At 47.6% G+C, this 26,980-nt stretch overlaps 2 protein-coding genes and 1 pseudogene across 7 annotated transcripts in view; 1 reads left to right on the forward strand and 2 right to left on the reverse strand.

The window, feature by feature from the left end:
* Positions 1 to 15,446, forward strand: part of Dglucy (D-glutamate cyclase) — a 91,007-nt gene extending 75,561 nt beyond the window's left edge. For all 3 annotated transcript variants that reach the window (XM_021178971.2, XM_021178972.2, XM_029484363.1), the window contains 3 exons: positions 575 to 694; positions 9,284 to 9,435; positions 14,395 to 15,446. In XM_021178971.2, the coding sequence (XP_021034630.1) occupies positions 575 to 694; positions 9,284 to 9,435; positions 14,395 to 14,544 (422 nt within the window). In that variant the 3' untranslated portion in view covers positions 14,545 to 15,446. The remainder of the gene's footprint in view (positions 1 to 574; positions 695 to 9,283; positions 9,436 to 14,394) is intronic.
* On the reverse strand, positions 6,023 to 8,353 carry LOC110307275 (annotated as a pseudogene).
* Positions 15,447 to 16,212: 766 nt separating the features above from the next.
* Positions 16,213 to 26,980, reverse strand: part of Gpr68 (G protein-coupled receptor 68) — a 35,845-nt gene continuing 25,077 nt past the window's right edge. For 2 of the 4 annotated variants that reach the window (XM_029484365.1, XM_029484364.1), the window contains exon 2: positions 19,743 to 22,462. In XM_029484365.1, coding sequence (XP_029340225.1) covers positions 21,236 to 22,363 — 1,128 coding nt within the window. In that variant the 5' untranslated portion in view covers positions 22,364 to 22,462 and the 3' untranslated portion in view covers positions 19,743 to 21,235. Of the gene's footprint in view, positions 17,318 to 19,731; positions 22,463 to 26,980 lie in introns of those variants that run through there. The other 2 variants (XM_029484366.1, XM_021179486.2) reach the window with 2 other exon arrangements.

Below are 26,980 nucleotides of genomic sequence, written 5' to 3' on the forward strand. Positions count from 1 at the left end.
GCGGGGGGTCACAACCCCTTTGGGGTCTTGAATGACCCTTTCACAGGGGTCACATATCAGATATCCTGCATACCAGATATTTACATTATAATTCATAACTAGCAAAATTATAGTTATGTAGTAGTAGCAAAAATAATTTAATGGCTGGGGTCACCACAACATGAGGTGTTAAAGGGTTGCAGCATTGGGAAGACTGAGAATCACTGCTTTAGAATAAAATGCAGTTCACCTCTATTGGCCAGTCACATGGTACAGTTCAGTGAGAAGAGGCACTGTGTGGGAGCTACTAAACGTCATATACCCTTGTCCCCAGTAGGACTGTCAGGACACAAGTCACCCCACCAGTGGCTGGATGTGGGGACCTAATAACAGAAGACACAGTCCCACTCTAGCGAGCTCCAAAGTCAGATTCGCTTCTAACTCTAGAATTTTCTAGGAGACCTCAAGAGGAATCAACATCTGGTTCTCAGACCTATTCAGAGCCAATTGCTGACACATGGGGAGGGGATGTCTTGTCCTACTCCCACCCCCACTTGGCCCCCATCCCACATACTGACTCTTTCTCTTCCTTCAGGCATTGGTGATGGAGGCAATGAGCTTGGAATGGGCAAAGTAAAGGAGGCCGTGAAGAAGCACATTAGAAATGGAGATGTCATTGCCTGTGATGTGGAGGCTGACTTTGCTGTCATTGCTGGTGAGTACCTGTGTGGCAAGAAGAGCCTGACTGCCCAGGGTGAGTGGCCTGAACAGTTTTTAATCACATTACAAATACCTGAAAGAAACAACCTCAAAGGAGGAAGGATGGCTTGTGTTTGGAGCACAGCTGCTGGCTTTATTGTTCCCTGGCCTGTAGCAAGGCAGAGTGTCATGGTAGAAGCACTGCCTATCCCATGGTGACCAGGAAACAGAACAGAAGCCCTTGTGCTTCCCTGGCAGGCTACTTCTGCTTGTGTTTTATCTGGGTTTGCACCCTATGGGTCAGCTCTGCTCATACTTGGGTTGGGTCTTCCTCACGCAGTTGCTGTCCAACACACATTCTCTGGAAACGCCCTCCCTCACAGACACACCTGGACGTGTGCTTTACTGATCTCCCAGATGCCTCTCAATCCAGCCAGGTTGAAAATCAAGACGACCATCTTAGCAGAGCAGGAGCTTTTCTTCTGTGCTCCAGGGTAGGGAAGAACCCTGAGTGGGGACCCAGCCACGCGATAACAGTTACAGTGTGTCCAGCATTGTTCTGGGTTCTGGGGCAACAACAGAGATGACGTGTGCCAAAGAATTTTCTTTGCAGAGTTGAGAAGACAATGGCTGTGATGGATATGCATTCCAGGTGGTATGGTGATGAGAAGTGTGATGATAACTGAGTTGGAGACAGATGAGAGATGGGAGAGCCACTTTGATCAGTGGTCAGCGAGTACCTACCTATGCCACGGTGGACAGGAGAAGGTTTTGCCATGGCTCCTTTCACCAACATCTGCCCTGGGTTTCCTGTCCTTCCTGTAGCTGCCCTTGCTCCCAGGACCAACCTTTCTTGTGTTTCCAGGTGTTTCAAAGACTGGCTTTCTCTTAGCCTCATCAGAAGTTTCTGGAAATATTGACCTGGAAAAGGCTATCTCCTGTTCATGGTCAGAGTCAGCCTGGGGAGGAACAAAACTCACTCTGGGATAGGAAACCTATGGCTGAGCTACTGGAGGTTCACTACACAAAGCTGGGTTGAACTTCAGGGAGCCAGGTGCATCCCTTTATTCCCAGCACTTGGGAAAGGGCAGAGGTATGCAGATCTCTATGAACTTGAAGCCAGTCTTCACAGTGAGTACCAGGATTCCACGATAGCCAAGACTACATACCTTGTCTTAAAAAACCAAAATCCAAAACGAAAACCAACTCCAGGGAACCTGATCATGGAGTGATCACTTTGATATGGGGAGGGACTTATTTCTGGGCACTTAGCTAGGGATTTATAGTGAATACCAGAGGAAAATCTCTTCCTGTTTGTGGTGGAACTAGAAAAAAAAAAAGGAACTGTTCAGAAATATACCTTCTCACTCTATTCTAAGTAAGATCTGGCCTCAAAAAACAAACATAAAAACACAGTCTGTTGTTCTGTGAGCAAAGCCATTCTTGCCTGGGAGAAGGGGAATACCCAGGTCCAGCCCATTGCCACCTTCCAGGGAGCGAAAGGAGTAACCCAGCTCTATCTCTATGGAGTAGAAGGAAGGAGAAAAAGAAATTAAACATAACACTAACCAAAAGAGGGCAGATACCACTATATTAATTTCAGTCAGAGCAGACTTCATAACAAAGAAAGTTATTGGGAATATATATATATATATATATATATATATATATGCTCATTCATATTACAAAAGGGCCAGTATACAAGGGAAATATAATGATCCTATGTGTCTATGTATCTAACACTGTAGAAGTAATATATATATACAAAATATATAGGGGAGAAAGAAAAGATCAGCAGAGAAAAATAGGTTCAAGTATTATAGTTGGGTATTTTAACATCCCTGTATCAGGAGTGCCAGATGTAGCAGGCATACAATCTGAAAGGACCCAGTTGAACCCAATAATGCTGCCAATGAACCAGATTTAACTGACACCAACATTAGTTACTTCTCTATTGCTGTGATAAAACACCACGACCAAAGGAGTGTAGAAAACAGACTGTTTATTTTGGCTTATGGTTCCAGAGGGTCCGAGGTCACATGACAGGAAGAAGGCCAGCAAGCAGCATGGCAGTAGAAACAGAAAACAGAGAGCTCACATCCTGAACGAGCACAATGCAGAGACAGCAAACCCTAAGTAGGCCAGGCTTTTTACTCTCAACGCTCACCCCTCAGTGACGTATTTCCTCCAACAAGACCACACCCTCTATGTTGCCCCCCAAACATCGCCATCAACTGAGGACCAAGTATTCACATGCCCATGACTATGGGGACACATCTCATTCAAACCACCACTGAATGCACATATTAGAAAATAAGACAAAATTAACCTAAGTTTTCTTAGCTTCCACCTTCAGGAAGTAGGAAAGAACAGGTTAAGACTAAAGTATCAGAAGTAAATGAAGAGCAAAAATGGTCAGAAATTGGAAAATTAGAAAAAAATAGATATAATCAGCAAAACCAAAGGCAAGCCTTTGAAAAGATCAACAAAGTTGGTAATCTAGGCAGGCTGAGACAAGCAAGCAAGAAAGTATGAATTACTATCAGAAATGAAAGAAGGGATGTCTCTGTAGGCTTTATGGGCACAAAAAGGATAAGGAAGGACTATTATAAACAACTATGTGCCCACAAATTTGGTAATATAGATAGAATGGATCCACTTCCCGAAAGACATACACATACAAAAAGAAATAGAAATAGTCCTTAAGGAAATCGAAGCAACAAATTAATACCCTTCAAAACCAGAGAGCACAAGGCCTGGATGGGTCTGCTGATGAACTCTGAAGCATTTACAAAAAAAAATTATAACAGTTTTCTACAGTGTCTTGCAGAAGATTGAAACAAAGGGAATGCTTCCTAATTCACTGTATGAATCTAATCACCTTAAAACCAATACAATGACATTACAAGAAAAACTATAGTCACTATCTTTCATGAACATGAATACAAACAAAAATAACAGGGCAGGTGAGATGACTCAGCAAGTTCTAGGATTTGTTACCAAGTGTGATGGCCTGAGTCTGTGTCTGAGACCCATATGTGCACACATACACTAGTGCACAAATACATTCTTACATACACACATGCATACTTGCAACAGATAAATTATAATATAATATAAATATAAAAGAGACATAGCGCATGGTGGCTCACAACTGCCTGTAACTACAGTTCCAGGGGTTCCAATGTCCTCTGATGACCTTTAAGGACTCCTGCATGCACATGGTATGTGTGTGTGTGTGTGTGTGTGTGTGTGTGTGTGTATTAAAGGCATATGCCTACATAGAAACCTGCACTGCACACAGACAGATGTTCATTCTTTATTCATAACTGATAGAACTAAGAAGTGATAAAACATCCTTCAATGAGTAGATATGTGAACTAAGTCCATACATGTTGTGGGATATATCCTGAGAGAGAAAGAGAAAGAGAGAGAGAGAGAGAGAGAGAGAGAGAGAGAGAGAGAACCACAAAGGAAACGAGAGACTCTAAGAGCATATTAGTAACTGCACAAGCCAGTCTGAAAAGGCTGTGTGATCTGAACCCAGCTATATGGTGTTCTGGAAAAGGTAAAATTATGGAGACCATGAAAGAGTCAGTGGTTGCTAAGGACTAGGTCAAAGTTTACAGTGAGCTCAGTTCACATGGGGTCTCCAGCACATGAGCTTAAGTAAGCTGCTGGTCATGGTCCCCCCCATCTTTCCAACCCCCCCCACTATGTACCCCATGATCCGGGTCTGATGGCCACGACCATTGCTTAAATATAGCGTGGGTTTTACATCTCATTCATTGAAAAGATGATGTCATAGTAGGTCAAAGGCATTCTTAAAATGCAAGTAGTACAGGGTGACGACACAGGAAAATATGCTGTGTCATCCCACCATAACACAGTCAGCAGTTTTAGCTTGCTTGTCAGCTTCCTCCTCAGTTCATAACCATTCTATATCATTTTACACTGGAGTTTAAATTCTACCTTTTGCTTTGTTATGGCTTCCCAAGCATGCCTTTATTTTCTACAGTTTCAGAGGCTGGGGATGAACTCTGGAATTGTACCATGAGAACAGACTAAACACTGCTCAACTGTACTCTCACAAATGGTGATGTTTTGGATGAATGGATCACTAGATACTTAATGCTATATAACTGTACCTTTAAAGATGATGAAGTTGAGCCAGGGTCTTACTATGTAGCCTTGACTGGTCTGAAACACCATAGATGAGGTTGTCCTTAAACTCATAGAGATCTTTCTGTCTCCACCTCCCAAGTGCGTGTGCCACTATGCCTGGCCCGATTCTGATATTTTAAATAGATGGATTGTGGTTCTGGGTTCTGCCTCTCCTGGTTGGGTGTCTGGGTGCCACCAGTATACTGACCAGGAGAGGGCAGGGCAAAGTCTGGAATGGGTGGGGTTTGTTGTAGTCTGCTTCTTCCCTCTAGGGCATTAGATGTTGGGTGTATGCCAGACCATGGAGGGTGAAACAGAGTCCTGGATAAGTACGGTCCACAGGACTCCAATCCAGCCAGGACTACTGCAAGTGTCACAGTTCTTACAAAGGGAATAAAGAGGTTTGGGTGGCCAGCACAGGGCAGGTGGCCTAGGTCCTGGGTCCCTCAGGGATGGCAACTATGTCAGGAGTCCTCACTCTCATGTAAGCCCATGTGAATGGGAGTCTGGCCAGACAGGTGGGTCCAAAGTCCAACAATGAGTGCTTTGGGAGGGAGAGAACTTTCCCCCAAATGTTACAGCTCAGTAAAAACAGCCAGTCTCAGATAAGCCTAGGTGTGTGCTTTATTCCATGCGGACAGGGACTGTATGAACCTTGGGGAATGGGATGGGATTTGGGGATAAATATATACTATTGGCTGAGGCTAAGATGTTGGGGATACTCTATTTGTCTGGGGAAGGATTCCAGGTGCTGTACTACGTGACTGACTACCTGCAATCACTTAGTTGGAGGTTGTGGTTCTATGTGCTAAGGCAGGCATAGAGACCAGGAAGGGGGTTAGCTCTACTCCTGGCATCTTAAATCTCTGAGATGTCTAGGGTTTGAGCATGCTCCACCTCACCAGTTCCATGCCCATTCTTCTGGTGGCACAGTCTATGTGTCTTACAGTGGATAGATGTTTAACACTCCTAAAGTATACACTTAAACATGGTTAAGATGGCGACTTCTCATGTGATATTTTAGATAGACAAAATACATGATAGACGGGAATATTTTTAACACTGCTGACTATACTCTTTTTTTTTTTCTTGCCTCAAGTTTATTTGTAAAATCAGCATAGGACAGTTGTCATCTGCAAATAGTGTGTGGGGAGGTGTGTCACAGCAGTCCATCTGTCTTCACACTGGCAGGAGCCTTTTCTATGGGGCCTTCACAGGGGCCTGGGCTCCTTTAGGAGCCTGAACTGGAACTGAAGCCTGGGCCTTAGCTGGAGCTTTGGCCTCTGCCTTGGTTTGAACCTTGGACTTTGGTTGGCAGAGCCTATGCCCCTTGGCCATGTTTCTTCAAATCTGCTTCCCAAGCCTGGGGTGAGCAATGAAAGCTAGACGGCTGAGTTTTCCACTGGGGCCCTTTGACATCTTGGGCTTGATGGCCTGAGGCTTCACCAGGGCCTTGATGGCCTCTGGGCGTGCACTCACTGCCTTTGCATTGTTGGCCTGCATCTTCTTCAGGCCTTTCTTGTTGTGCTTCTTGGCAAAGCGCATGCTCCTCAGGAACTTGCGGTCAACCCCCTTAAGAGATTCATATCTTTGTGACAGGGGTTTCTTGATGCCATTTCTGTGCCATTTGCGGGACTGGTTGTGTGTGGTGTGGTTCTTGGACTTGGCCGTGTCTACACGGTAACCCGCGGCTCCCGCAGTGCCTGGGATCCGAAGAACCTGACTATACTCTTAAAGCTGGCTAAAGTGGTGAATTCTAATGTGATATTTTTCAATAGATAGAAGATGATGATAGACAGGCAGATAGACGATAGGTAGGTAGATAGATAGATGATACATACATACTAGATAGATAGATAGATAGATAGATAGATAGATAGATAGATAGATAGATAGAAAATTTCTTTGTTTTCACCCATGGATCTAAGTTTATATAACTCCCTCTCCAAAGCAGACCATAGAAACTAGAATTTCTCTTCCCCAGAGTGAGAATATACTCCCATTTTTAGGCAGCCACAAAGAAATTCTCCAATTTACCCTTGTCTGATAGATCATAAGACCATCCAGGTCCGGAGAGTCCTGTTCCCCACCTAGTAAGAAGGATGTTGCACAGAGAGGCAAAGAAGAGCCCAAGAAAGCTGGTTTTGCTTAGTTCTACACCAAAGCCCAAAAGAGTTCAGAGAGCTCCCAGGTAGCCAGACACACGCTGTTCCTGGAGGACAGAGCAACCAGAGCAAGCACCAGGCCCATTTCTGTGTGTGCCTTACCAGTATATCTTTTCATCTGGCTCTTTCATAACATCCTCTGTAATAAAACAGCCTTCCCCTGTGGCTGTTGAAGCAAGGTAATTAAATCCAATATGAGCTTTCAGGAACCCTCACAGTCAGTCAGAGACTATGATGAGCAACCCGGGGCTCAACATTGGAATCAAAAGAGGAGGAGGCAGTCTTAGAGACCAAGACCTCAGGCCAGCCCATAGGCTCTGACATGGTTGAGGTGCATAGCATCAGAACTGAACTGGATTGGAGCACACTCGGGTTAGGTATCTGCTGCTACAAAACTGTGAGATTCCTGGCAGAGAGAGACCCCCACACCCTCAGTGGTCACATCACCCTCTCTGTAGCTGGTGTGAGAACAGGGAAGGATCCATCTGTTTTTTTTTTNTTTTTTTTTTTTTAAGATTTATTTATTTATTATATGTAAGTACACTGTAGCTGTCTTCAGACACTCCAGAAGAGGGCGCCAGATCTCGTTACGGATGGTTGTGAGCCACCATGTGGTTGCTGGGATTTGAACTCTGGACCTTCGGAAGAGCAGTCGGGTGCTCTTACCCACTGAGCCATCTCACCAGCCCCCCATCTGGTTTTTTAATAATATATTCATGTCACGTAGATTTTAACACAATTAAAAAAACTTTAAAAAAAATCATTTTTTTAAAAGAAAAAGGAATGTAAGCCCTGAAGGGAATAGCTTGAATTACATCATATGTCTACAACTCACCCACTGTGTGACCTTTACCCTTCCGTGTCTGTTTCTGAGCTGCTCGCATGTAGACAATGATGCTTTGCCTCGTTGGTTTGCTTTAAGGACTCCAGGAGCTAAGACACACAAGACATCTGCAGCAGGATGGCAGACTAGATTATTCAACCAAAGCAAGAATCTCTTTTCCCTTGAGTGTTCTGTTGATGACGCAGCCCCCACGATTTGTATAGCAGTGACAAGCCAGCTGATGACAGCTGTAAGACATGACCAGAGACAGACATCTACCAGTTTCAGAGATTCGAGTATAACTATGATATGGTCGTCTTCCTTGGCCGTGTTTGGCTGTGTCCCTTTGTACTCCCTGGGGGTTGTGTTTGTACCTTTGCTTACCTGGCTCCTCCCACTGCACAGCTCCACTCTCTCTCCAGTTGAATTCTACCCAGATCATAAAATTCACATTCAATGACTCTTTTCTGTGACTTTTCCCTGAACCAAACAGGGTAACTGGTCTCTCTTCTAGTGACCCCATGATCCTTTGCAAGCATCTCATTGATGATCGTCTAACCCTGAGACTGGCTATGTGCACACCTCTCTCCTCCATCTGATGATCCTCTTCCTTTAAAAGAGATAGTTATCTATTTGTGTGTGCATCTGTGCGAGCGAGTGTGTGTGTGTGTGTGTGTGTGTGTGTGTGTAAGTCAGAGGATAACTTGCAGGAATCAGTTCTCTCCTTCCACTGTGTAGGTCCTGGGGCCTGAACGTGGGTCACCAAGCTTGACAGCCAGAGTTTTTACCCACTGAGCTGTCTTATCCCCCTCTCTTCCTTAATGATGCAGCGCCTAGAGCTTAACAGCCCCCATCAGTCTTTGACAGGACTGAGAACTCAAACAGGTGTCAGAGAATAGACGAAATAGACTCTGCTGTGGGAAATGAGCCCTGGGACCTGGCTGGCAGACTAGGGAGGTCGGTCTGAGGGTGAGTTAGGGATGGTCTTCTGCACAGAGAAGTGGCAAGCCTCAATTGACAGACTGTCTGCTCTATGCCTCAGGGGACAGGGTTCTGTGTAGCCTAGGGGTTGAGAGCAGCCCTTGGGCAGTGCTTTCATGTTGGGAATTCTGGAATGGCTTTCTGTGAGAAGTTGGCTGTATCTTTTCCTCTAACAGTCATTAACATGGGACAGCCCTAATAGCTTCAAGCAATGGCTCTCAATCTTTAGCTTGAATCAAGTATGCCTACAGGGCTCCCTAAAAAAAATCATCCACACCCCAGCAATCTTGCAGAAATTCTGATCTAGGAGGTCTGGGCTGAGGCCCAAGAACTTGCAGCAAGTCCCTAGGTCATCCGGTGCCTGCTCTTTCTGCCAGTGCTCTGAGGTGACACCGGTTGCTTAGAGGCAGACCAGTGGAGCCCAGGATCTTTACAGTTCTGTGATGGAACTTTTTTTCCTTTTGCATTCTAGGTGTTTCTAACTGGGGAGGCTATGCCCTGGCCTGTGCACTGTATATTCTGAACTCATGTCAAGTCCATGAGCGCTACCTGAGGAGGGCAACTGGACCTTCCAGGGGAGCTGGGGAACAGAGCTGGATCCAGGCCCTGCCATCTGTCACTAAGGTAATACACTCCAGCAAGCCGCTGGCCAAGATACAACTTCCTTGCTGAATGAGAACTAATCAGGCCTGAGTGCTCCAAGCCACAACCACCATGTTATCCAAAGCTAGCCTAGAGGGAATGTCTCCCTGCAGGGCCAGGCTGAGCCACAGATTCAGACAATCCTTGGATCTACCTCAGGTCTTATGTAAGACTTGTTCAGCGAGATCCTTTCCTTTCTAGTTTGACTTTCTGCAACTTGCTTTTCCCTCTCAGAGACTGAGTCTTTGTAAAGTGTCATCTTATGACAGTCAGCACTGTCATAAGAAAGAAACGCTTGATCCATGGAAGCCAGCATCCAGGTTCTTGGTCAGGAGTGGGGGTGAGAGTCCTTACTGTCCTGGTCACACAAGTGACAACTCAGTCAAGGTACTAAAACACCTGGGGTATCACACATGCCGAAAGTGTGGGAGCAGATCAGGTGGGAAAAGAGTTCCGTGAGGGTAAATTAGAAGGAATCTAACAGATTCGGAGGAGGTGGGGGAATGAATTCCAGGTGGGAAGAATGTGAGTAAGGTTTCAGTTTGACCTCAGCTGTATAATATTGCTCCTAACTGGAGGGTTGTAGGCACAGGTGTGATGAGTGTCAGGGAGGACTCCTGAGCCTGAGATCGCCAGGAGAGGCCCCAAATTCTAGACCCATCCAGGACAGAGGACAGGCAGCAGCCCTTGAATCTCTAACTTAAGTGAAATGTCAGGGGGAAGCGCAAGGAACAAGCCAGCCCTGAGCTCCGCTCTGAGCCTCAATAATATGGGGATGGCTGGAGGGGCTCTCCCTCTCCCGGGCCCTCAGGGGAGGGCCGTATCTCCTGGAGCCGTCCTGTTCACCCACACTGATTTCCAACCCCAAACCCCTCCCCTGTGGGTGCTTCTTGAATGGGTGAGACATGTTCTACCCTGAGAAGCAGCTGATGGTCCAGACTTACAGGACATAGATGAAGGATTAGCCTCTTGTTAGGTAGTCCTGTGGAGAATCTGAAGCACAGGAAGTTGGTCCAGAGCCCTGACTAGTGTATTAGTTACTCTTCTGTTGCTGTGATTAAATAAACAAGCAAACAAACAAACAGACAAACAAACGAAACCATGACCAAGTAACTTCCAGAGGAAGACATTTGCCTTGGCTCCCAGTTCCAGAGAGAACAGCCCATCATGGCAGGGGAGCTGCAGGCACGGTGGGCTGGAGCAGGCAGCTGAGAACTCACGTCCTAAATCACAAGCGTGAAGAAGAGAAAACAAACTGGAAGTTGCATGTTCGACTCACAGTGCCCATCTTCCTGGCACCTGGCTTGGGAGGCCTAAGGCTGCCCCAACGAGTGCAATTCCAGACCAGTTCGCTGAGGTGTAGACACCTGGACACCTGCTGGTTACTAACTGGGTCCGTTTCTAGGACTGTGTATTAGTTTAACAAGGGACAGAAAATTGAGATGTCTCTCAGCCAGCCAAAGGCTGGTGCTCTGACCCCCCCCCCCCATTGCAGAAATCCCCCATATTTAGAGGGCCTTATAGCTGCTTTTCTTTTTCTTCATGATGTTTTATGCAGTCCCTCTGGCCTCTTTCCTGGTGAATTTGGAACCTCTCTGGCTTGGTATTATTCTTTCCATAGAGGGAGCTGGTGGGCTCTAGGTGGTAAGTCTTGCCAAGACCACCAATAAGAGACAGAGCTAAAATAGGAGTTAGAGTCTCTCTGATCCAGACTTGGGGCTTGCCTCGGGTGGCTGAGAAGTGTCTGAGCTCCTGAGAATGCTGAGGGCTGCGGGAGAGGTGGGTGTGAGACCCAAGTGACATTCTCATGGGGGAAATGGTCTAGTCTTCCCTGGGTGACCCAGAGGGCTAGCTGTTCTTTCTTTTTGCTTCCTGGATTTGAACTGGAAAACACGGGAAGGGGGGCACCCTCCCCCATGACTCCTGATTCACACAGACACAAAGTGTGAACCCGCCCAGCCAATGCCCACAGCCCCACACTCAGCCTCCAGGGATGGAAACATTCTCCTCTTGGCATGGATACCCACCCTTTCAGAAATGTATTAACAATGCCCTGTTCTCGAGGAGGAAATGGGAAGGCATGTTTTCAAAGCAGAGCCACATTTGCTGAACCCCTCCTGGGGGCCAGACCCAGGCTTGTTCTGGGAAACAATGAGCAGTCAGATGGGGCCCCTGGAGAAGGAGCCTGGGCAGGGAACACAGTGACGCAGGAGCCCAGATGGAAGTTCCCCCGGCTCTACCACCCCCTCAGTGTGGGCTGAAATCCTGGCTCAAGCAAACCTTGCCTCAACTTCCACTTCCTAAGTTCCTAGACCTATAGGTACTCCCAGCTTCCAAACTTACTTTTATTTTTAAAAAGAAAATCTAATTTGCTTTTAAAAAATCATTTTCCAGAGACATCAGCCCACCATGATCCAGAGTGAATGAGTAGGTCACCTCACACACTCTGTCTCTAAGCCCAGAAGTTGCCCTGTGGCCTCTTTCCCCATCCACCTTGACTCCATCCTCAAGGCCTGCCTACTACGCCTCACTTCAGTCCTCCTTCCACTCTCCTGTCTCACTGACGGCCGCAGCAGCCTGGGCAGGACTGCAGCCTTCAGCTCTGCTCCAGCCCCGGAGGAGCTACCCCCTCCACTTGGTCTTGTAGAACATGGTGTGGTCTTTCCTGGAAATTCGCTGGGAGCGGCAGTTGGCATATTTGGTCCCTCTGGGTCTTAGAGGCTGGAACGTCAGCCAGTTCCTGACCTATTAGCTGTTCATACTCACCCTGAGGACTCCACAACTCCCTCCATGTCCCAAAAGAATGAGAAGATTAAGGACAGGCCCTGTAGTACCACAAACATTGCCTTGTAAAGAGAGCATATGTGTAGTGGAGAAGAGGAGTGGGAGATTCCAGCCCAAACAAAGGGTGGTAGATGCCTGTCTGGGTTGGAGAACCCCTGCCAGGAGCTCTTGACAAGGACTTGTGTGGAAATGTGCTTGGATCCCTCCCCCTTTCACAGGGGGAGCATCTGCCTTCGCCTGGGAGCAGAACAGAGAGGCCGTCCCAGGGCCAAGAGAAAAGTGTCTGGGCATCATTTATTCATGTGTGTACATGTCTGGGATACACTTGCACGTGCACTCACATATGTGTAGAGACAAGAGGCTGATGTCAAACGTCTTCCTCAATCACTCCCCTCTTATTTTCTGAGACAGGGTTTCTCACTAAATCTGGTGCTCACCAGTTAGGCTAGAATGGTTTGCCAGCAAATCCCAGGGTTGCCCCATCTCTGCCTTTCCAGCTTTTACATGAGTGCTGCGAACTAGGGTCTTGCAGTCATGTGGCAGGCATTTTACTCCCTGAGCCAGCTCCCCAGCTCCTCATCACTGTTATGTGAAGCTTTGGATGAGTGCCCGCAAGGCCTTTGCTTGGCTTATTCCTCGGCTTTAATGCCCTCTGATAGTTGTTGCCCTGTATCTTAGTCAGTGTAGGCTGCTGTAACAAAATACCATAGGCCAGGAGGACCAAACAGCTCATTCTTCGTTCTTCCAGTTCTAGAAGCAGGGAAGTCCAACCCTGAAGGCAGGGCAGAGTCAGTGCCTTGGTGGATGCGCTCTTCCTGGGTTAAAGATGGCTGGCCTCTCACTGGCCATGGCCTCTGTTTCAGTTCCTGCTTCCAGGTTCCTGCCTTGAGTTCCTGTCCTGAGACTTTCTTTAGTGATGGTGTGTGACCTAAGAGTTATAAGCTGAAACAACCCTTTTTCTCTGTCACACTGCTTTTTAGTCATGGTGTTTATCACAGCGGTAGAAATCAAACTAGTGCCCACCCCTCAAGAGGCTGACAGCGGGACCTCGGGAGGGGCCTCCTGCCACAGTCAGATGCATGAGAGCTCATCCCTGGCTTGGCTGGGGGCTGGATTACATCTCTGGTATGTGTTAGGACCATACAGGTCTCTATTGGGGCATGAAATATGGTCATGGGAAGGTAAGTGCCCGAAGAAACAGCCGATCTGTTTAAACGCTTTGCTTTTGTTTGAGACAGGACCAGCCCCCTCCCCCTTACCCAGTAAGCAAGTCAGAGAGCAAGCTCTGGCCTTTCCTCACTGTACTGACAACCAGCATCCTTCCTACTGTGTGCCAAGTCTTCCTACTGTGTGCCAAGGGCCATGCTGGATGCTCTACTTCCAGTGTCTCATTTAATCCTCACTATAGCTTCTGAAAGCCATATCCTCACCAGGGTCACCAATGACCCCAGATGATAGATGGGGTCTCCAAGACATAGAGAGAAGTTAAGACTTCTCACTCTGTAGGCCAGGCTGTCTTGGAGCTCATTATACAACCCAGGCTGGTCTCAAACTGACTATAATCCTCCTGCCTCAGCCCCTCAAGTACTGAGATGACAGGCATGAACTATCACATCCAGCTCTTGATTTTAATTTTCATAAGGTGCTTTCCAGTGAGTTCATGCCTTATCTCAAATTTTACTTGTTAAAAAAGGACACATTCCTGGGTGTGGTGCCATATGCCTTTAAGCCTAGCACTTGAAAGGCAGAGGCAGGTGGATCTCTAAGAGTGTGAGGCCAGCCTGGTCTAAATATTGAGTTCCAGGACCACTAGGGCTACAGAGGCTCTGTTTTAAAAAGGAGGAGGGAGAAAGGAAGGAAGGAAGGAAGGAAGGAAGGAAGGAAGGAAGGAAGGAAGGAAGAAGAAAGAAGAAAGAAAGAGGGGAAGAAGAAAGAAAGGAAGAAAGGAAGAAAGAAAGAAAGAAAGAAAGAAAGAAAGAAAGAAAGAAAGAAGAAAGAAAAGAGAAAGAAAGACGGGAAGGAAGAAAGAAAGAGAAAGAGACAGAGAGAAACAGAGATCTCTAGCCCAAAGCTTCTTTTCTACAGATATTTATGCATTCTGTCCTCCCTCTCCCCACATGTCTTCTGTCTCCTCCTCATCTCTGTATTTCCTCCCAGGAAGAAAAGATGTTGGGCATCCTGGTAGAGAAGCAAGTGCGCAGTGGTGTCTCGGGCATCGTGGGCATGGAAGTGGATGGGCTGCCTTTCCATGACGTTCATGCTGAGATGATCCGGAAGCTGGTGGGTGCCACCACAGTGCACATGTGACCAGCTGTGCTGTTTGTGTGCCCAGTCCCTTGCCCGATGCCAGCCTTCGTCTAGGTAGGAGTTCCAGGGGCATTGCTCTTCCTGCCCTTCATCCTGGCTTCTTCTGGCCACCCTGTGCTCTGCTCTGGGAATCTTTCTGCCTCTCAGTTAAGAGAGGAGTCTGAAACAGTTAACTGTAGAGCAGAGCCTAAGGGCAGTGGTGGTGCACACCTTTAATCCCAGCACTCAGGAGGCAGAGGCAGAGGCAGCTGGATCTCTGAGTTTGAGGCCAGCCTGGTCTACAGAGTGAGTTCTAGGGCAACCAAGGCATCACTGTGACCTGGGCTAATCGAGAAAGGGTAGAGAGCCCACACGTGGAGTGTTGGCTGAAACACTGGGGTTCATACTCACCACCACCAGCAAAACAGTTATATCTTTGAAATGTTTTTCCCCCATACAGTCATAATTTACTGTTTGATGGGGTTCCTCCAGCCATGACATCCCACTGTCCCTCACCCCCATTCACCCCTGACATTTCTTACACACACTTTCCATCAGCTCACTCCTACACCTAGCCAGACTCTTTCCCCGTTTTGAGGGGGAAGGAAGCCATATTTACCAGTATTGCCCAAAGGTGAGTCAGACCTCCCCAGGGCTCAGGCAGATGAGCTCGCCCTGATCTTTCACATCCTCCAACCCTACATTTCTCAACAAAACCAGAAACTGAGCCACTGACCAGGCCCTATTACACATTTATTCCTGACATCATGGTGACATTTCATGTGGGATCTGAGCCTACTAAAAGTTGTTTCATGTCTTTACACGTGTGTGTCTGGTATGGTTCTTTAAGGGGCCTTCATTGTGAAAAAGGAACACATGGTATAGATTTTACACTCCAATAAAGTATAAGTGTAAAGAGAAAAGTCTTTAGTATGAACCTCCAGTGTCTGCTATTTGCTATTCTGGCCAGGATTCACACCTGCAGGGTTCACACTTTCAGGGTCCATGCTTGTTCCGTGGAAGACACTCAAAATGGGGGCCAGTCCTCCACTCGAGACCTCACAACTCAGCAAACACACCTTGGCTCAGAAGCCTCACTGCCCAGGTCTCTTTGAGTTATCATTTTTGTTCAGTACAAATTCCACACCAGGAGGAACTCTGATAAAGAGGATATCTTGACAATTAAAAAAAAAAGATGACTACAATACTATTGACATCGTGGAAAAGCTGCCAACAATCTTATGATTCATGTTTCAAAGGAGATATTCATAGATTTGGCTTTTGGCATAGTAATAGCAGTCATTCTACTTCAGCACTGAACAAACTGAGGAGTAACGGTGTTACAAGTTATGCTTGCAGTGGGAAGAAATGTATGGGGAGATGGCTGAGCCATTTAAGAAAAAGGCTAAGACCCAGTTAAGATCAGAGAAGGCAGGTTCTGAAGGCAGGTTCTCAGCTTACGCTGAGGCTGAGGTACAAAGGAGTGGAGGGGACCCCTTCCCGAGCGTCCATCCCAGGGGCTGCTGGTGCTCCGCCTTCCAGGACCTGGTTTTAAAACTTTCCACTTCACATTGTGATTCCCACACAAACCTTGTTCTAGCCTTGTCTGTTCTCAGGAGAAATGTCTGTGTTCATGTCTGTGGTGGCTACCACCTCCAGAAATCAGTGACAAGAACAAGAGATGGCCTGCAGGTGAACTGTGGTTCACCCAGGGTGAGAGCTAGCTTGGTTCCAGCCATTGCTGGGCAAATGGAATCTGTGGGCTTTTCAGGATGCTGTGGAGAGAGAGCCTAGGAAATAGTACATACAGTCGGTACTCATAGGCAAGCTGATGACTTGGCTTACTGAGGTAGCATGCTCTTTACAAGTGTGCCAGCTCCTTATCCCTGGATGTCCTGGGCACAACTGACATTCTGTTGCTCAGCTAGGAAAGATATCTCTCTGAGGTCACCTCTTGCTTCCCACTGTCTGCCAACCCCAAGTTGGCTCAGCCCATTGTATCTGCTACTTCCTAACCATTATACATGGCTTCTGCTGGCTTCTTCTTGAAGTTCATTGCTCTCAATGCAGGATGGAGAATGCTTGGCTTATTAGCAAATTGTATGTTCTCTACATTTATGATGTGATGTGCTTCCTGGAAGTATAGAAGCAGAGAAATGTGGTCCTTAAGGTAAAGTAGACGACATTATGTAGGTTCTGATCCAGGTGTCACATTTGAAGAAGCAGATTTTGTTGGGATCGAATGGCAGCTTAAGAGCTAAGCAGAGGTGATTTGAACTGTCAATCAGATTGGCCAGATATTCACCAATTTTACCTTTCCTTGTCTTGTCACCTAGAAAAACTACATTTCCCAGCCTCTCTTGTAGCTGGGGCCCACGTGACCAGGGTCAGGTTAATAGAGTATGAGTAATGAGGCTATCAAACACTTCCACCCTGGGCCATAATTGCATGTGGCATTCTTTTTACACTTCTCCTACCTTTGTAGATGGACAGGGGGAATCCCACGATTATGGAACTGCTACTGGAAGATCCTGGGGTATCACTTTATGATGGCCAGATGATGCTTGGGAAATTGGAGTTCCTTCTTAGGGTTCTTAGTCTTATTGATAAAGTAATTTAAGAATGGACTCAAATGGGAACCTGAGGATGAAAGGAGCTTCAAAGGAAACTCCATGGCAGGACATCTGTAAATCTCAGCAGGTGCCCAGAGGGGAAAATGGACAAGACAAGGGGAAAATGAGTAAGGACGAAGCCAAAAGTACCAGGGGAGAAATGCTTAGGTTGTGGTCAGCATCTGCAAGAAAGAGAGAGAGAGAAAAGAAAACGGGTAAGCTGTCTCTTTCTGAGACAGGACACAGAAGGGCGGGCAGAGCCAGTTGAACCTCAGGGCTGCCCTTACAGACTGTACTACGAGACAGGAATTACAGGAAGGATAAAGGACGGTATTGCAGTAAATGGATAATTTTGTGGTTATCTTTTTAGCAAGGGTTAAGATGGGCACATCTTCCTAGGAGAGGTCCCATCTTCCTGAACTTGGCAGCTGAATTAGCTCTTCAGGGACGAGAGAGTGGAGCGTCTCAACCATTCTTTACAGTAACAGAATTGGTCCACAGGAGGATTTTGAATTGCTGTCATCACTTTCCAAACAGTGTGTGTGTGTGTGTGTGTGTGTGTGTGTGTGTGTGTGTGTGTGTATGTGTGTGCATGTTTAAGTGTGGGTATGGACACACAAGTATAGAGAGCAGAAATTGGCACTGAATGCCTCCCCTAATGGTTCTCTACTTCCTTTTTTGAGCAAGGGTCTTTCTCTGCACCTGGAGCTCACTGATTCAGTTAGACAGGCTGGCTGGAAAACCCCCAGGATCTGTCTCTACCTCTCCAGACCTGGCATTACAGGTGTAAGCATCAGAGCCTGGCTGGGTTGTTGTTATTGTTGTTTGTTTTTGAGGGTTTCTTAGTTTGTTGTTATTTTGAGACTCACTATGTAGCTCTGACTATCCTGGAATTACTATGTAGACCAGGTTGGCCTCAAACTCACAAAGATTTATCTGCCTCTGTCTCCTGAGTGCTGGCTTTCTTTATTTTTTTTCAAATGTGGGTTCTAGAAATTGAACTCAGTTTCCATGCTTACACAGAAAGCACTTTCCCAATTAAGCCTCCATCTTAGACCCTTTTCATTGGACATCTTAGAAACATAAACGTATATCAGCCACTTATGTTTGTCATTTTCATTATGATTTGGGGCTAGGGATTGACCCCCCCCCCTGGGCTAACCATGAGATATTCCCTTGCTCCCCTTGTTTTACAGCATTGTGATGTGACTTGCTTGTTGCTCTAATTGCATCCAGTTTTGCTAATCTGAGTTGGAAGAATTATCATTGAGAAGTGTCTTCAAACAACAGTCCCCAGAGGGTTACATCACATCAGAGACAGCAGATAAAGTGATTCTTCATTGGGGTTCTTAGAATTTAAGATACGCCTGGAATGGCTTGTCTGCACAGTAGTGACTTAGTTGCCACTACTAGTGGACCCAGAAGAGGTTCTTTGCAGTGAGGAATTTGGGTCTTGTGACCTCTCTGGAATACTCCAGCACAGACAGTGAATATCTCATACACTGCTGTTCCTAAGATAGTTGCTAACTGAAAGAGAATGGAATTGAGATCTTTCCATTCCCACCAGAGCCCTGGACACTGAGACCAGATGAATTCCAGGAATGGAGACTCCATCCCTAGATGCATAAAGCAGTTGGGTCAGCTTCTGGCTTTCTCTAGAACACAAGCTGGTGGGAAGCAACAGATGGAGATGTGCTCTGTGCTGAGGCTCTCTCCTACTCTCTTCGGGCCAACCCACAGTCCAGTGTGTGTAAACAGGAAGATGAGTCCTTGTATTACTAAGCAACACTGGGGAGTAAAAAAGGAATTTTAATGGCTTCTGTCACCTTCAGTCCAAACCAGATGGACGTTTGCTCCCAGTCCTTCTCTTAGGAGAGAAAGCAGGATTAATCCTTAATAATATTCTTGCTTAGTCTGTTTGGAAGAAAGAGCTATTCTTCCATAACACTCCAAAACTCCAGGAGCCTGATCCATAGAGGGATTAAGTGGTCAAAATTAAATTTATGCTTCAATAGGATGTGGGCAATCCTTAGTGATAAACACAGAGTCTGATGCTGTTGAGAGGATGCCCCGGCAGACAGAGGTTGTCAACAAGCAAGGTGGGCGGCTGCAAGCAAAACCAGTTGGTTCTGGGGAAATGCCAGAGATGAGTGAAACAGGCTCTTCTTCTGGTCTGATGGGGGCTCACCCTTGCGGGGGGTGGGGTCGGGGTTGGGGAGATACTCAATATGCAGAGTCCCATGTGGTCAAAGACAGAGGGAGTCTTGTTCGCTAAACTACAGGGCTGGGTGTTGTCCTTAAAAGTCCCAGGGTGGATCTACAACAACACCTGCACAGATGCATCCAGGGTAGCTTTGCAACATGCTGCATGAATGTATGGGCTTTGCAACATGCTGCACGGTTGTATGGGCTTTGCCATGAGGCAGAAGAGAAAACCCTACTGTCCTTGTGGCTTGAGCTTAACCACTTGTTAGGCACTCAAATGCAACCCCCATCTTGCCCTTGGATCTTTCTATTTGGGGTCTTTCAAGGACACATGGGATCTTCCTGGTGTGGGCAGAGTCTCTACCTATAAGGACTGCACACACTCTGCTATGATTGGCTACTTTGTTTTATTTGCAGACTGAAGTCACTACATAAACCCACCTCACAGTCCAACACAGGGATACTTGGCATAAGAGAGAAGACAATACAAAAATACAGCACTCCTTAGTAAGGGGAGCGGGGCTTAGCTTGCTCCAGTCCAAGCCAGTGAGAATCCAGAATTACAGGTCAAACGGGGAAATACTGTGAGATGAAGAGGCACAGAACACTTAGCTATCACCATTGGCCTGTAAGGACAGAGGCTGGGGAAGGTGTAGGTCTTTCTGGCATGCAGCCATCTCTGCCAACTCTCCTATGCCAAAATGCAGCTTGAGCCAAACCTGTGGTCACGAGACATGATTTGTGTGTGTGTGTGTGTGTGTGTGTGTGTGTGTGTGGTTAGTTCATTGTACTTAGGAATTCTGGGAAACTGTCACGGTCACACTACTCTCAAAAGCTGCTGGATGCTCTATGGTGCGTGGGGGGGAGAAGGGTCAGAATTACTGACAATAGATACATGATCCTAGTGTCAATGTCTTGGCATACAGTTGCCATGGACACCCTGCCATTTTTTATATTCTCCCTCTTTCTTCTCCCTTAGGCTCTCAGGTCTGACACTTAGACTAAACGGACACAAAAAGCTAATTAGGGCTGGGCAGTGGTGGCGCATGCCTTTAATCCTAACACTTGGGAGGCAGAGGCAAGCGGATTTCTGAGTTCGAGGCCAGCCTGGTCTACAGAGTGAGTTCCAGGAGAGCCAGGGCTACACAAAGAAACTCTGTGTGCCAGGAACTTGGCTAAGGACGCAGCTTTAGGCCTAAGTCTTCTTATTAAGCTTTAGTACGATGTTTTGAAGGGCCCCTGACATCTCTCTAGGGATCCCTGGGGTTTATTTGCCATCAGCCCTTGGGGGTGGGGCCCGGTTCCATAAGTTCTGTAAAGTGAGATATGTCTGATGCTGGGGCTTCTTCCCTGACTGCCTCTCTGCTGTTCTCCCTAGCCACCAACCCCGCCCCTGTTCTTCACCTTAACCAGTCCTCTGGCCTAGACTAGTTTAGAGGCAAGCTCAAATACTGATGGTGGCTATACAACTTCCTGTGTCACACAAGACCATAGCACACTTGGGCTGGTATCATCTGTGACAACAGGGGCACTGGAAGGCTTGGCAGGTGACCACACAGGGTTCTACCCTCCTCTCCACACCCCAGGCCTGCTGCTCTTTGCAAATCTCCTGGAAGTGACGATGCCGACTCCCTCCCATCTGCAGCCTAGGTGGCCACCGAGAACATGGGAGGAGACAGGGCTTATTCACACACTCAGCAGTGCCCAGGCTCAGGACACAGAGCAGGTTTCCAGGGGCCAGAGGGACCTGGCTGTGGCCCAAACCATGGTTCCTTCCTGAGGAGAGAGGCACCCGTACATGGTAAAGTGGGAGACAGCCACCATGCAAGCTCCCGACCACAAGGCCTGTTGGTGAAAGCTCAGGGCCTAACTTAGCCTCATTCACGTGACTCAAGCTAGGCCAACCCCACAGTGGAGGGCCCTCCCACTCCCAGTGAGCTAGGGGTCTGGAAGGCTGAGTGAAGTTTGGTTAACAATTCAGGTTCCTCGCCCTGGGCCCCACTTTTCCCAGAGGCCTCAGGGGCACCCAGTGGGTAGGCTTCCCTGGCCCTGCTTGTCCTAGAGCAGGTAAGGACAGCTAGGCAGGCTCCTCGGAGGCGGGCTAGGTCCCTGTGAGTGGTCTCACTGACAAAGCAGTACAGCACCGGGTCAGCTACACAGTTGAAGCTGGTGAGGAGGAGGGAGAAGTGATAGACGTTGAAGATGCTCTTAGCAAACTCACAGTTTCTCTCCCAGAGGCTGCGTACCAGCAGCAGCACGTGGTAGGGCAGAAAGCAAGCCAAGAAGATGACCACGGTGCTGAGCACCAGCCGCTGAATCTGGTCCTTGCGGCTCTTCTGTGTGCCGTGGCTGCGGCGCACGGCCCGGAGGATGCCCTGGTAGGAGGCCAGCAGCAGGCAGATGGGGAAGAGAAAGCCCACCAGGAAGCGGTAGTAGTTGATGCTACGCTGCCAGGCCTGGATAGGGTAATGCTCAAAGCAGACTCGGTGCTGGTCCTCGTCCTCAATGACCTCCTTGTGATTGAGGAAATAGATGCTGGTCAGCAGCTCCTTGGCCCAGATGAGCACACTGACGCCCACGGCTGCCTTCAGGGTGCGGAACTGGTGGAAGCGGAAGGGGTGGGCCACAGCCAGGTAGCGGTCGATGGAGATGCAGCAGAGGAAGCCCACGCTGATGTAAATGTTCTCGTAGAGGAGGATGCCACACACCTGGCAGGATAGGTCACCATGGGACCAGTCGTCGTGCTGAAGCACGTACTGCAGCCAGAAGGGAAGTGAACAGATATAGAACAGGTCTGCAATGGTCAGGTTACACAGGTACACCCCCAGCTCATTCCGGGCCTTGATCTGCAAGTACCCGAAGTAGAGGGACAGGCAGTTGGCTGGGAAGCCCACCACCAGCACGGTCACATAGACCACTGGGGCTAGTGTCTGGTGGATGGTGTGGTCGATGGGGCAAGATAGTGAGGAGTTTTCTGTAGTGATGTTCCCCATCTTTGGGCCAGAAGGAGCCTTACTCCTCATGGGCTTGGAGATGGAGCCAATCTCTCTCTTGCCATCTTGTTTATAGAAGGTGATGCAAATATATCAGGATCTAGGCATCACTGGTGGTAGGCGGACCCCCTAGAAGTAAAGGTGGAAAAGACTTTGAATAATCACAGCCACCGTTTATGTGACACCTGTCATTGTCAGGCACTGTTCTAGATGCTATATTCATTTAGACTCTGGACCAGGCCGGGCAGTGGTGGCGCACGCCTTTAATCCCAGAACTTGGTAGGCAGAGGCAGGCGGATCTCTGAGTTCAAGGCAAGCCTGGTCTACAGAGTGAGTTCCAGGGCAGCTAGGACTACACAGAGAAACTGTGTCTTGAAAAACCAAAGGAGGAGGAGAAAGAAGAAGAAGAAGAAGAGGAAGAGGAGGAGGAGGAGGAAGGAGAAAGAAGGAGAAAAGGAGAAGGAGGAGAAGACGGAAAGAAAAAAAAGAAGCTGGACCAAGCAACTCCAGTGCAATGGAACGAGACATTCCAAAACACCAAGGTGCAGCTTATGGCTCCCTGTCTCTGCCTTCCCTTATTTATCTCCTCGTTCCCTTATTTATTTTACTAGCCCCCTGGTACAAGCAATGGAGGTAAGGAGGAGATCCTGGCTCTCCAAAGGAGACTGGAGGCAAGAACATTTTAAACCTGAACACAGTGTAAGGGCTTTGTCATCTTACACAGCAGTAACAATCATAGGACTGTACAAACTAGGCCAACCAATGAGGCCACAGCCATTCCAGGGACTTCTCCCCAGGGCATCAGAAGAAAAAAATGCCCTGCTCTGCATCCTTCTGTGCTTTGGCCAGGAATAAAGGATAGTTTCTCATCATAGGGCCCGGCCTGAGTTCCTGGGTTACCTCTCTCATCTCCTCAATGGATCTTGGGCTAGGTTCTGGGACTAGAGATCAAAACAATTGATTGTCAAGCCAAGGCCAGGCACTTGTGTAAGTTTGTGAGTCAGTAACCTTTTCTGAGCCTCAATTTCCTCATCTGGAACTTGAGGATTAAAAACACCTTCCCTGGAGCTGGAGAGATGGCTCAGTGGTTAAGAGCACCGACTGCTCTTCCAGACGTCCCGAGTTCAAATCCCAGCAACCACATGGTGGCTCACAACCATCCGTAATGGGATCTGATGCCCTCTTCTGCTGTGTCTGAAGACAGCTACAGTGTACTCACATACACAAAGTAAGTAAATGAATGAATAAATAAATAAAGAAATCTGAAAACCCACACCCCCCCCCTTTTGGTCGGTATCAGGAGGGTGCTAGATGGGAAGCTGCACGATAACCCCTGTCAGGGGCCAAGGGGTGAGCTGTAATTTTTAGCAGGGGCAAAAGGAAGACTCAGAGATGCTCAGCTTCTTCACCAAATGAGTGAGCCATTTACCGCATTGAGAATTTAACAAAGGGAACTCCAGGCCACAATCATATCTAAGGGTAGAGTAGACTGGTTTGTTGTCGGTGTGTTTGATAAATTAACCGATCAAAACAGGAGAGGCTTGAACCGTTCTGCTGATTTAACCCCTCTCTCTCAGCTGAAATAAATCTCGCTGGATCAGCACTTTCTGGTTTCTCTTTTTAGTCTTTATTACTATTATTATTTTCAAACAGTTTTTTTTTTCTCACTGTGTACCATGGACTGGGGTGTCAAACTCGCAAGCCTCCTTAGGGCTCCTCAGTGCTGGGGTGACAGCACGCGTCGTCTGCCCTGACAAAGTGGCATTTTAAAGGCTTTTTTGGCATTATACTCCTTGAAGAAGCCCTTTTAGGTTGTTCAGTATTTGCCAACTGTCTCCTGATTAAATTTACTGCCACAGGTCTCCTGGATGTTCATGCTGACGTCATCTGGAAGGTGACATGTCACTGTGACTTTTCAGATTTTTTTTCCCTCACTCTACCCCTAGCCAAGAACTGATTTTTTTCCTTCCCCTGTAGAACCTACAATCTACCTGACTAAGGAATCTAAATTTAAGCTGTTGTGTGATGCCTACAAGCCAATAGTGACCTTTGTTCCAGAGGGGAACACCCCCCCCCCAAGAAACCATGACCAAGTCTCAGCTGATCACAAGGCTCCATGTTCCTGTAGTTCTCTCCTGCACCAAGTCTTGTCCTCCACCCCAACACCCCAGCTCTCCTCTCCTCTACCACCTCCCGACCTCTGGCCTTGGTGCCTGCCCACCTGTCTGGCATGGGCCTGAGTGGGAAGGCTGGATAGGGGTAGGTAGAGGTAGAGATGAGGCAAAGAAGAGAGCTAGGGTAGAAGGTGGACCACCAGGGCAGAGATGGGAGGAGGAGCTGGCCCAGGCCATGAGAAGAGACCCAGAGAAATCTGCACCCCTCAGTTCCAGTCCCAAGGTGCCTAAGGACTAACACAGTGAGTTTCTCTTTAGTCATTCTCAGCCTTGTAGATAACTATGCATAGTCACCTGCTCTGACCTGTGGTTCCACATCCCTGATCTCAGCCACCCAAGGTTAACTGTGATTGAGAGAAAAAAAGGATAGGTGAGCATAGCACACTAAGGAATTTTGAACTTAAGAAACTAAGCCAGGCAGTTTCAGTGCCATCTTGAAGTACAGAGCAAGAGCCAGTCACTTAAACAATGATAAACAAATACCACCAACCACATATGTTACACACACACACACACACACATATTTATAGGTAGTGGAACATATCCACACATCTGTAATCTCAATAATTAGAGGTGGAGGCAGGAGGATTGCTGAGAGCTCAAGACCAGCCTGGGCCTAGAAACTGGTATCAGCTCTCCAACCTTGCCTGCCACCCCCACCTTGAGGACACAGGACTTGCCTTCTGTCCTCAGATAGTAAAATTCTGTCTCAAAACAAAATGACATTTTGAAAGGAAAAAAACATATTCACATAAATTCATTGCAGTATACTGTTGTAATTATTCTACTTTATTACTAGTTGTTGCTCATATCCTCCTATGTCTAATATACAAATTAAACTATCGTGTGTATAGGTTCATACATGTTTGATAACTCATGGTGTAAATAGAGGTCAGTTCTACACATCTGTGGTTTTCGGCATCTGCTGGGGGTGTTGGATGTGTGCCCTTAGGATAAGGTAGACCACAGTGTAATCACTTTTCCTGGATAAAGGGACCAGAATTCTCCTTAGTTTTTAAATGAGCAGGGGATGGGTCTGGTCCAAAGCCACCCTTTCTGTCACCTGGATTCCAACTCCCTCTAACTCATGCAAGAAGCCCAGCCCCCTCTTCCACGCAAGCTCTTCCCTCCTCTCATCCCAACCAACTTCTTTCCTCAAAGAAGCACCTCCAGATCCCCTCCGCCCTCCGCCCCAGCTCTGCTCTCCACCTCATCTCTGCCTCTACTCAACCCCATCCCAGACCTCCCACCCAGGCCCACGCCAGTCATCGCCAGCCTCCGGAGAAGCATCCCTTGCTCTACACACTTGGAAGCAGCCTTTCTCACACCTAGACTAAAATCCAAGCACCCTTGCCGGATCCACGAGGCCCACAAACTGGTATCAGCTCCCCAACCTTGCCCGCCACCCAGGCACAGGACTTGCCTTCTGTCCTCAGTCCCTGCACCTGGATCTTGCCTAGTCACTCCTTCCCAAAGTTTGACTCACTATGGCACCGCCCACCACAGTACCTGCTCCTTCTCTTCTAGAGATATGGTAACTGTCATTTCCTGGAAAGACCTTCCCTGGCACTCACCTTGACTCCCCTGCCCTTGCAGTGTGGACTGTTTAGGGGCTTCTTAGAAGACTAGGAAGGGTCATTTCTTGTTTTTTTTTTTCAGGTAAGAAAAGTGGGGTTCAAAAGGGGAGACTTGGACCAGTGAGATGGCTCAACTTGCAAAGGCAAGCATGACGACCTGAGTTTAAGCCCCTTGGCCCAAATGGTGGAAGGAGAGACTGGAGTCCCACAGTTATCCTCTGACCTTCACACACATGCCATACAAATGTTAGTATCAGAGTTCAGATACCCCAGAGCACATGTGAATGACAGGTGAGCCTGGCAAACCACCTGTAATTCTAGTCTTGAATAGCAGAGATAGAAAGTGCCAAGAACAAGCAGGCCAGCCATTTCAGGAATCCCTGTGTTGGATTTAGAGGAAGATGGCTGGAGATGACTCCTAGCACCAATGTTGGGGCTCCACACGCAGATAGCACACACATGAACACACAGAGAGACATACATACACACATGCACACAGCTACACACATGCATACACACACATGAAGATATGAACATACAGAGACACATACACAGACATGCACACATATGCATACATAAATACACACACAGAGACATGCACACACACATGCAAACATAAATACACACACACACACACACCACATGAAATTGGAGAGAAAAGAGGGTGGGGAGCACAGGCTTCAGGATCCCACAGACCAGAGCAGACAAAGCCTCCGTCTTGAAACATGTCCTGTCAGGTCTTGGAAATTCCCTGATAGTCACCAGGCCCCACTCTGTTGTTTACTAGTGGTGAGTGTATGGACGTGTGGGGTAGGGTGGGGTGAGGTTTATAGCTTCCTTTTTCCTACGCCAGCAGTAAGCCACTTCTTGCAACCAAAGTCAGAAATGTTCAAGCC

Source organism: Mus caroli, chromosome 12 (genome assembly GCF_900094665.2).
Source record: "Mus caroli chromosome 12, CAROLI_EIJ_v1.1, whole genome shotgun sequence".
Lineage (NCBI taxonomy): Eukaryota > Metazoa > Chordata > Mammalia > Rodentia > Muridae > Mus > Mus caroli.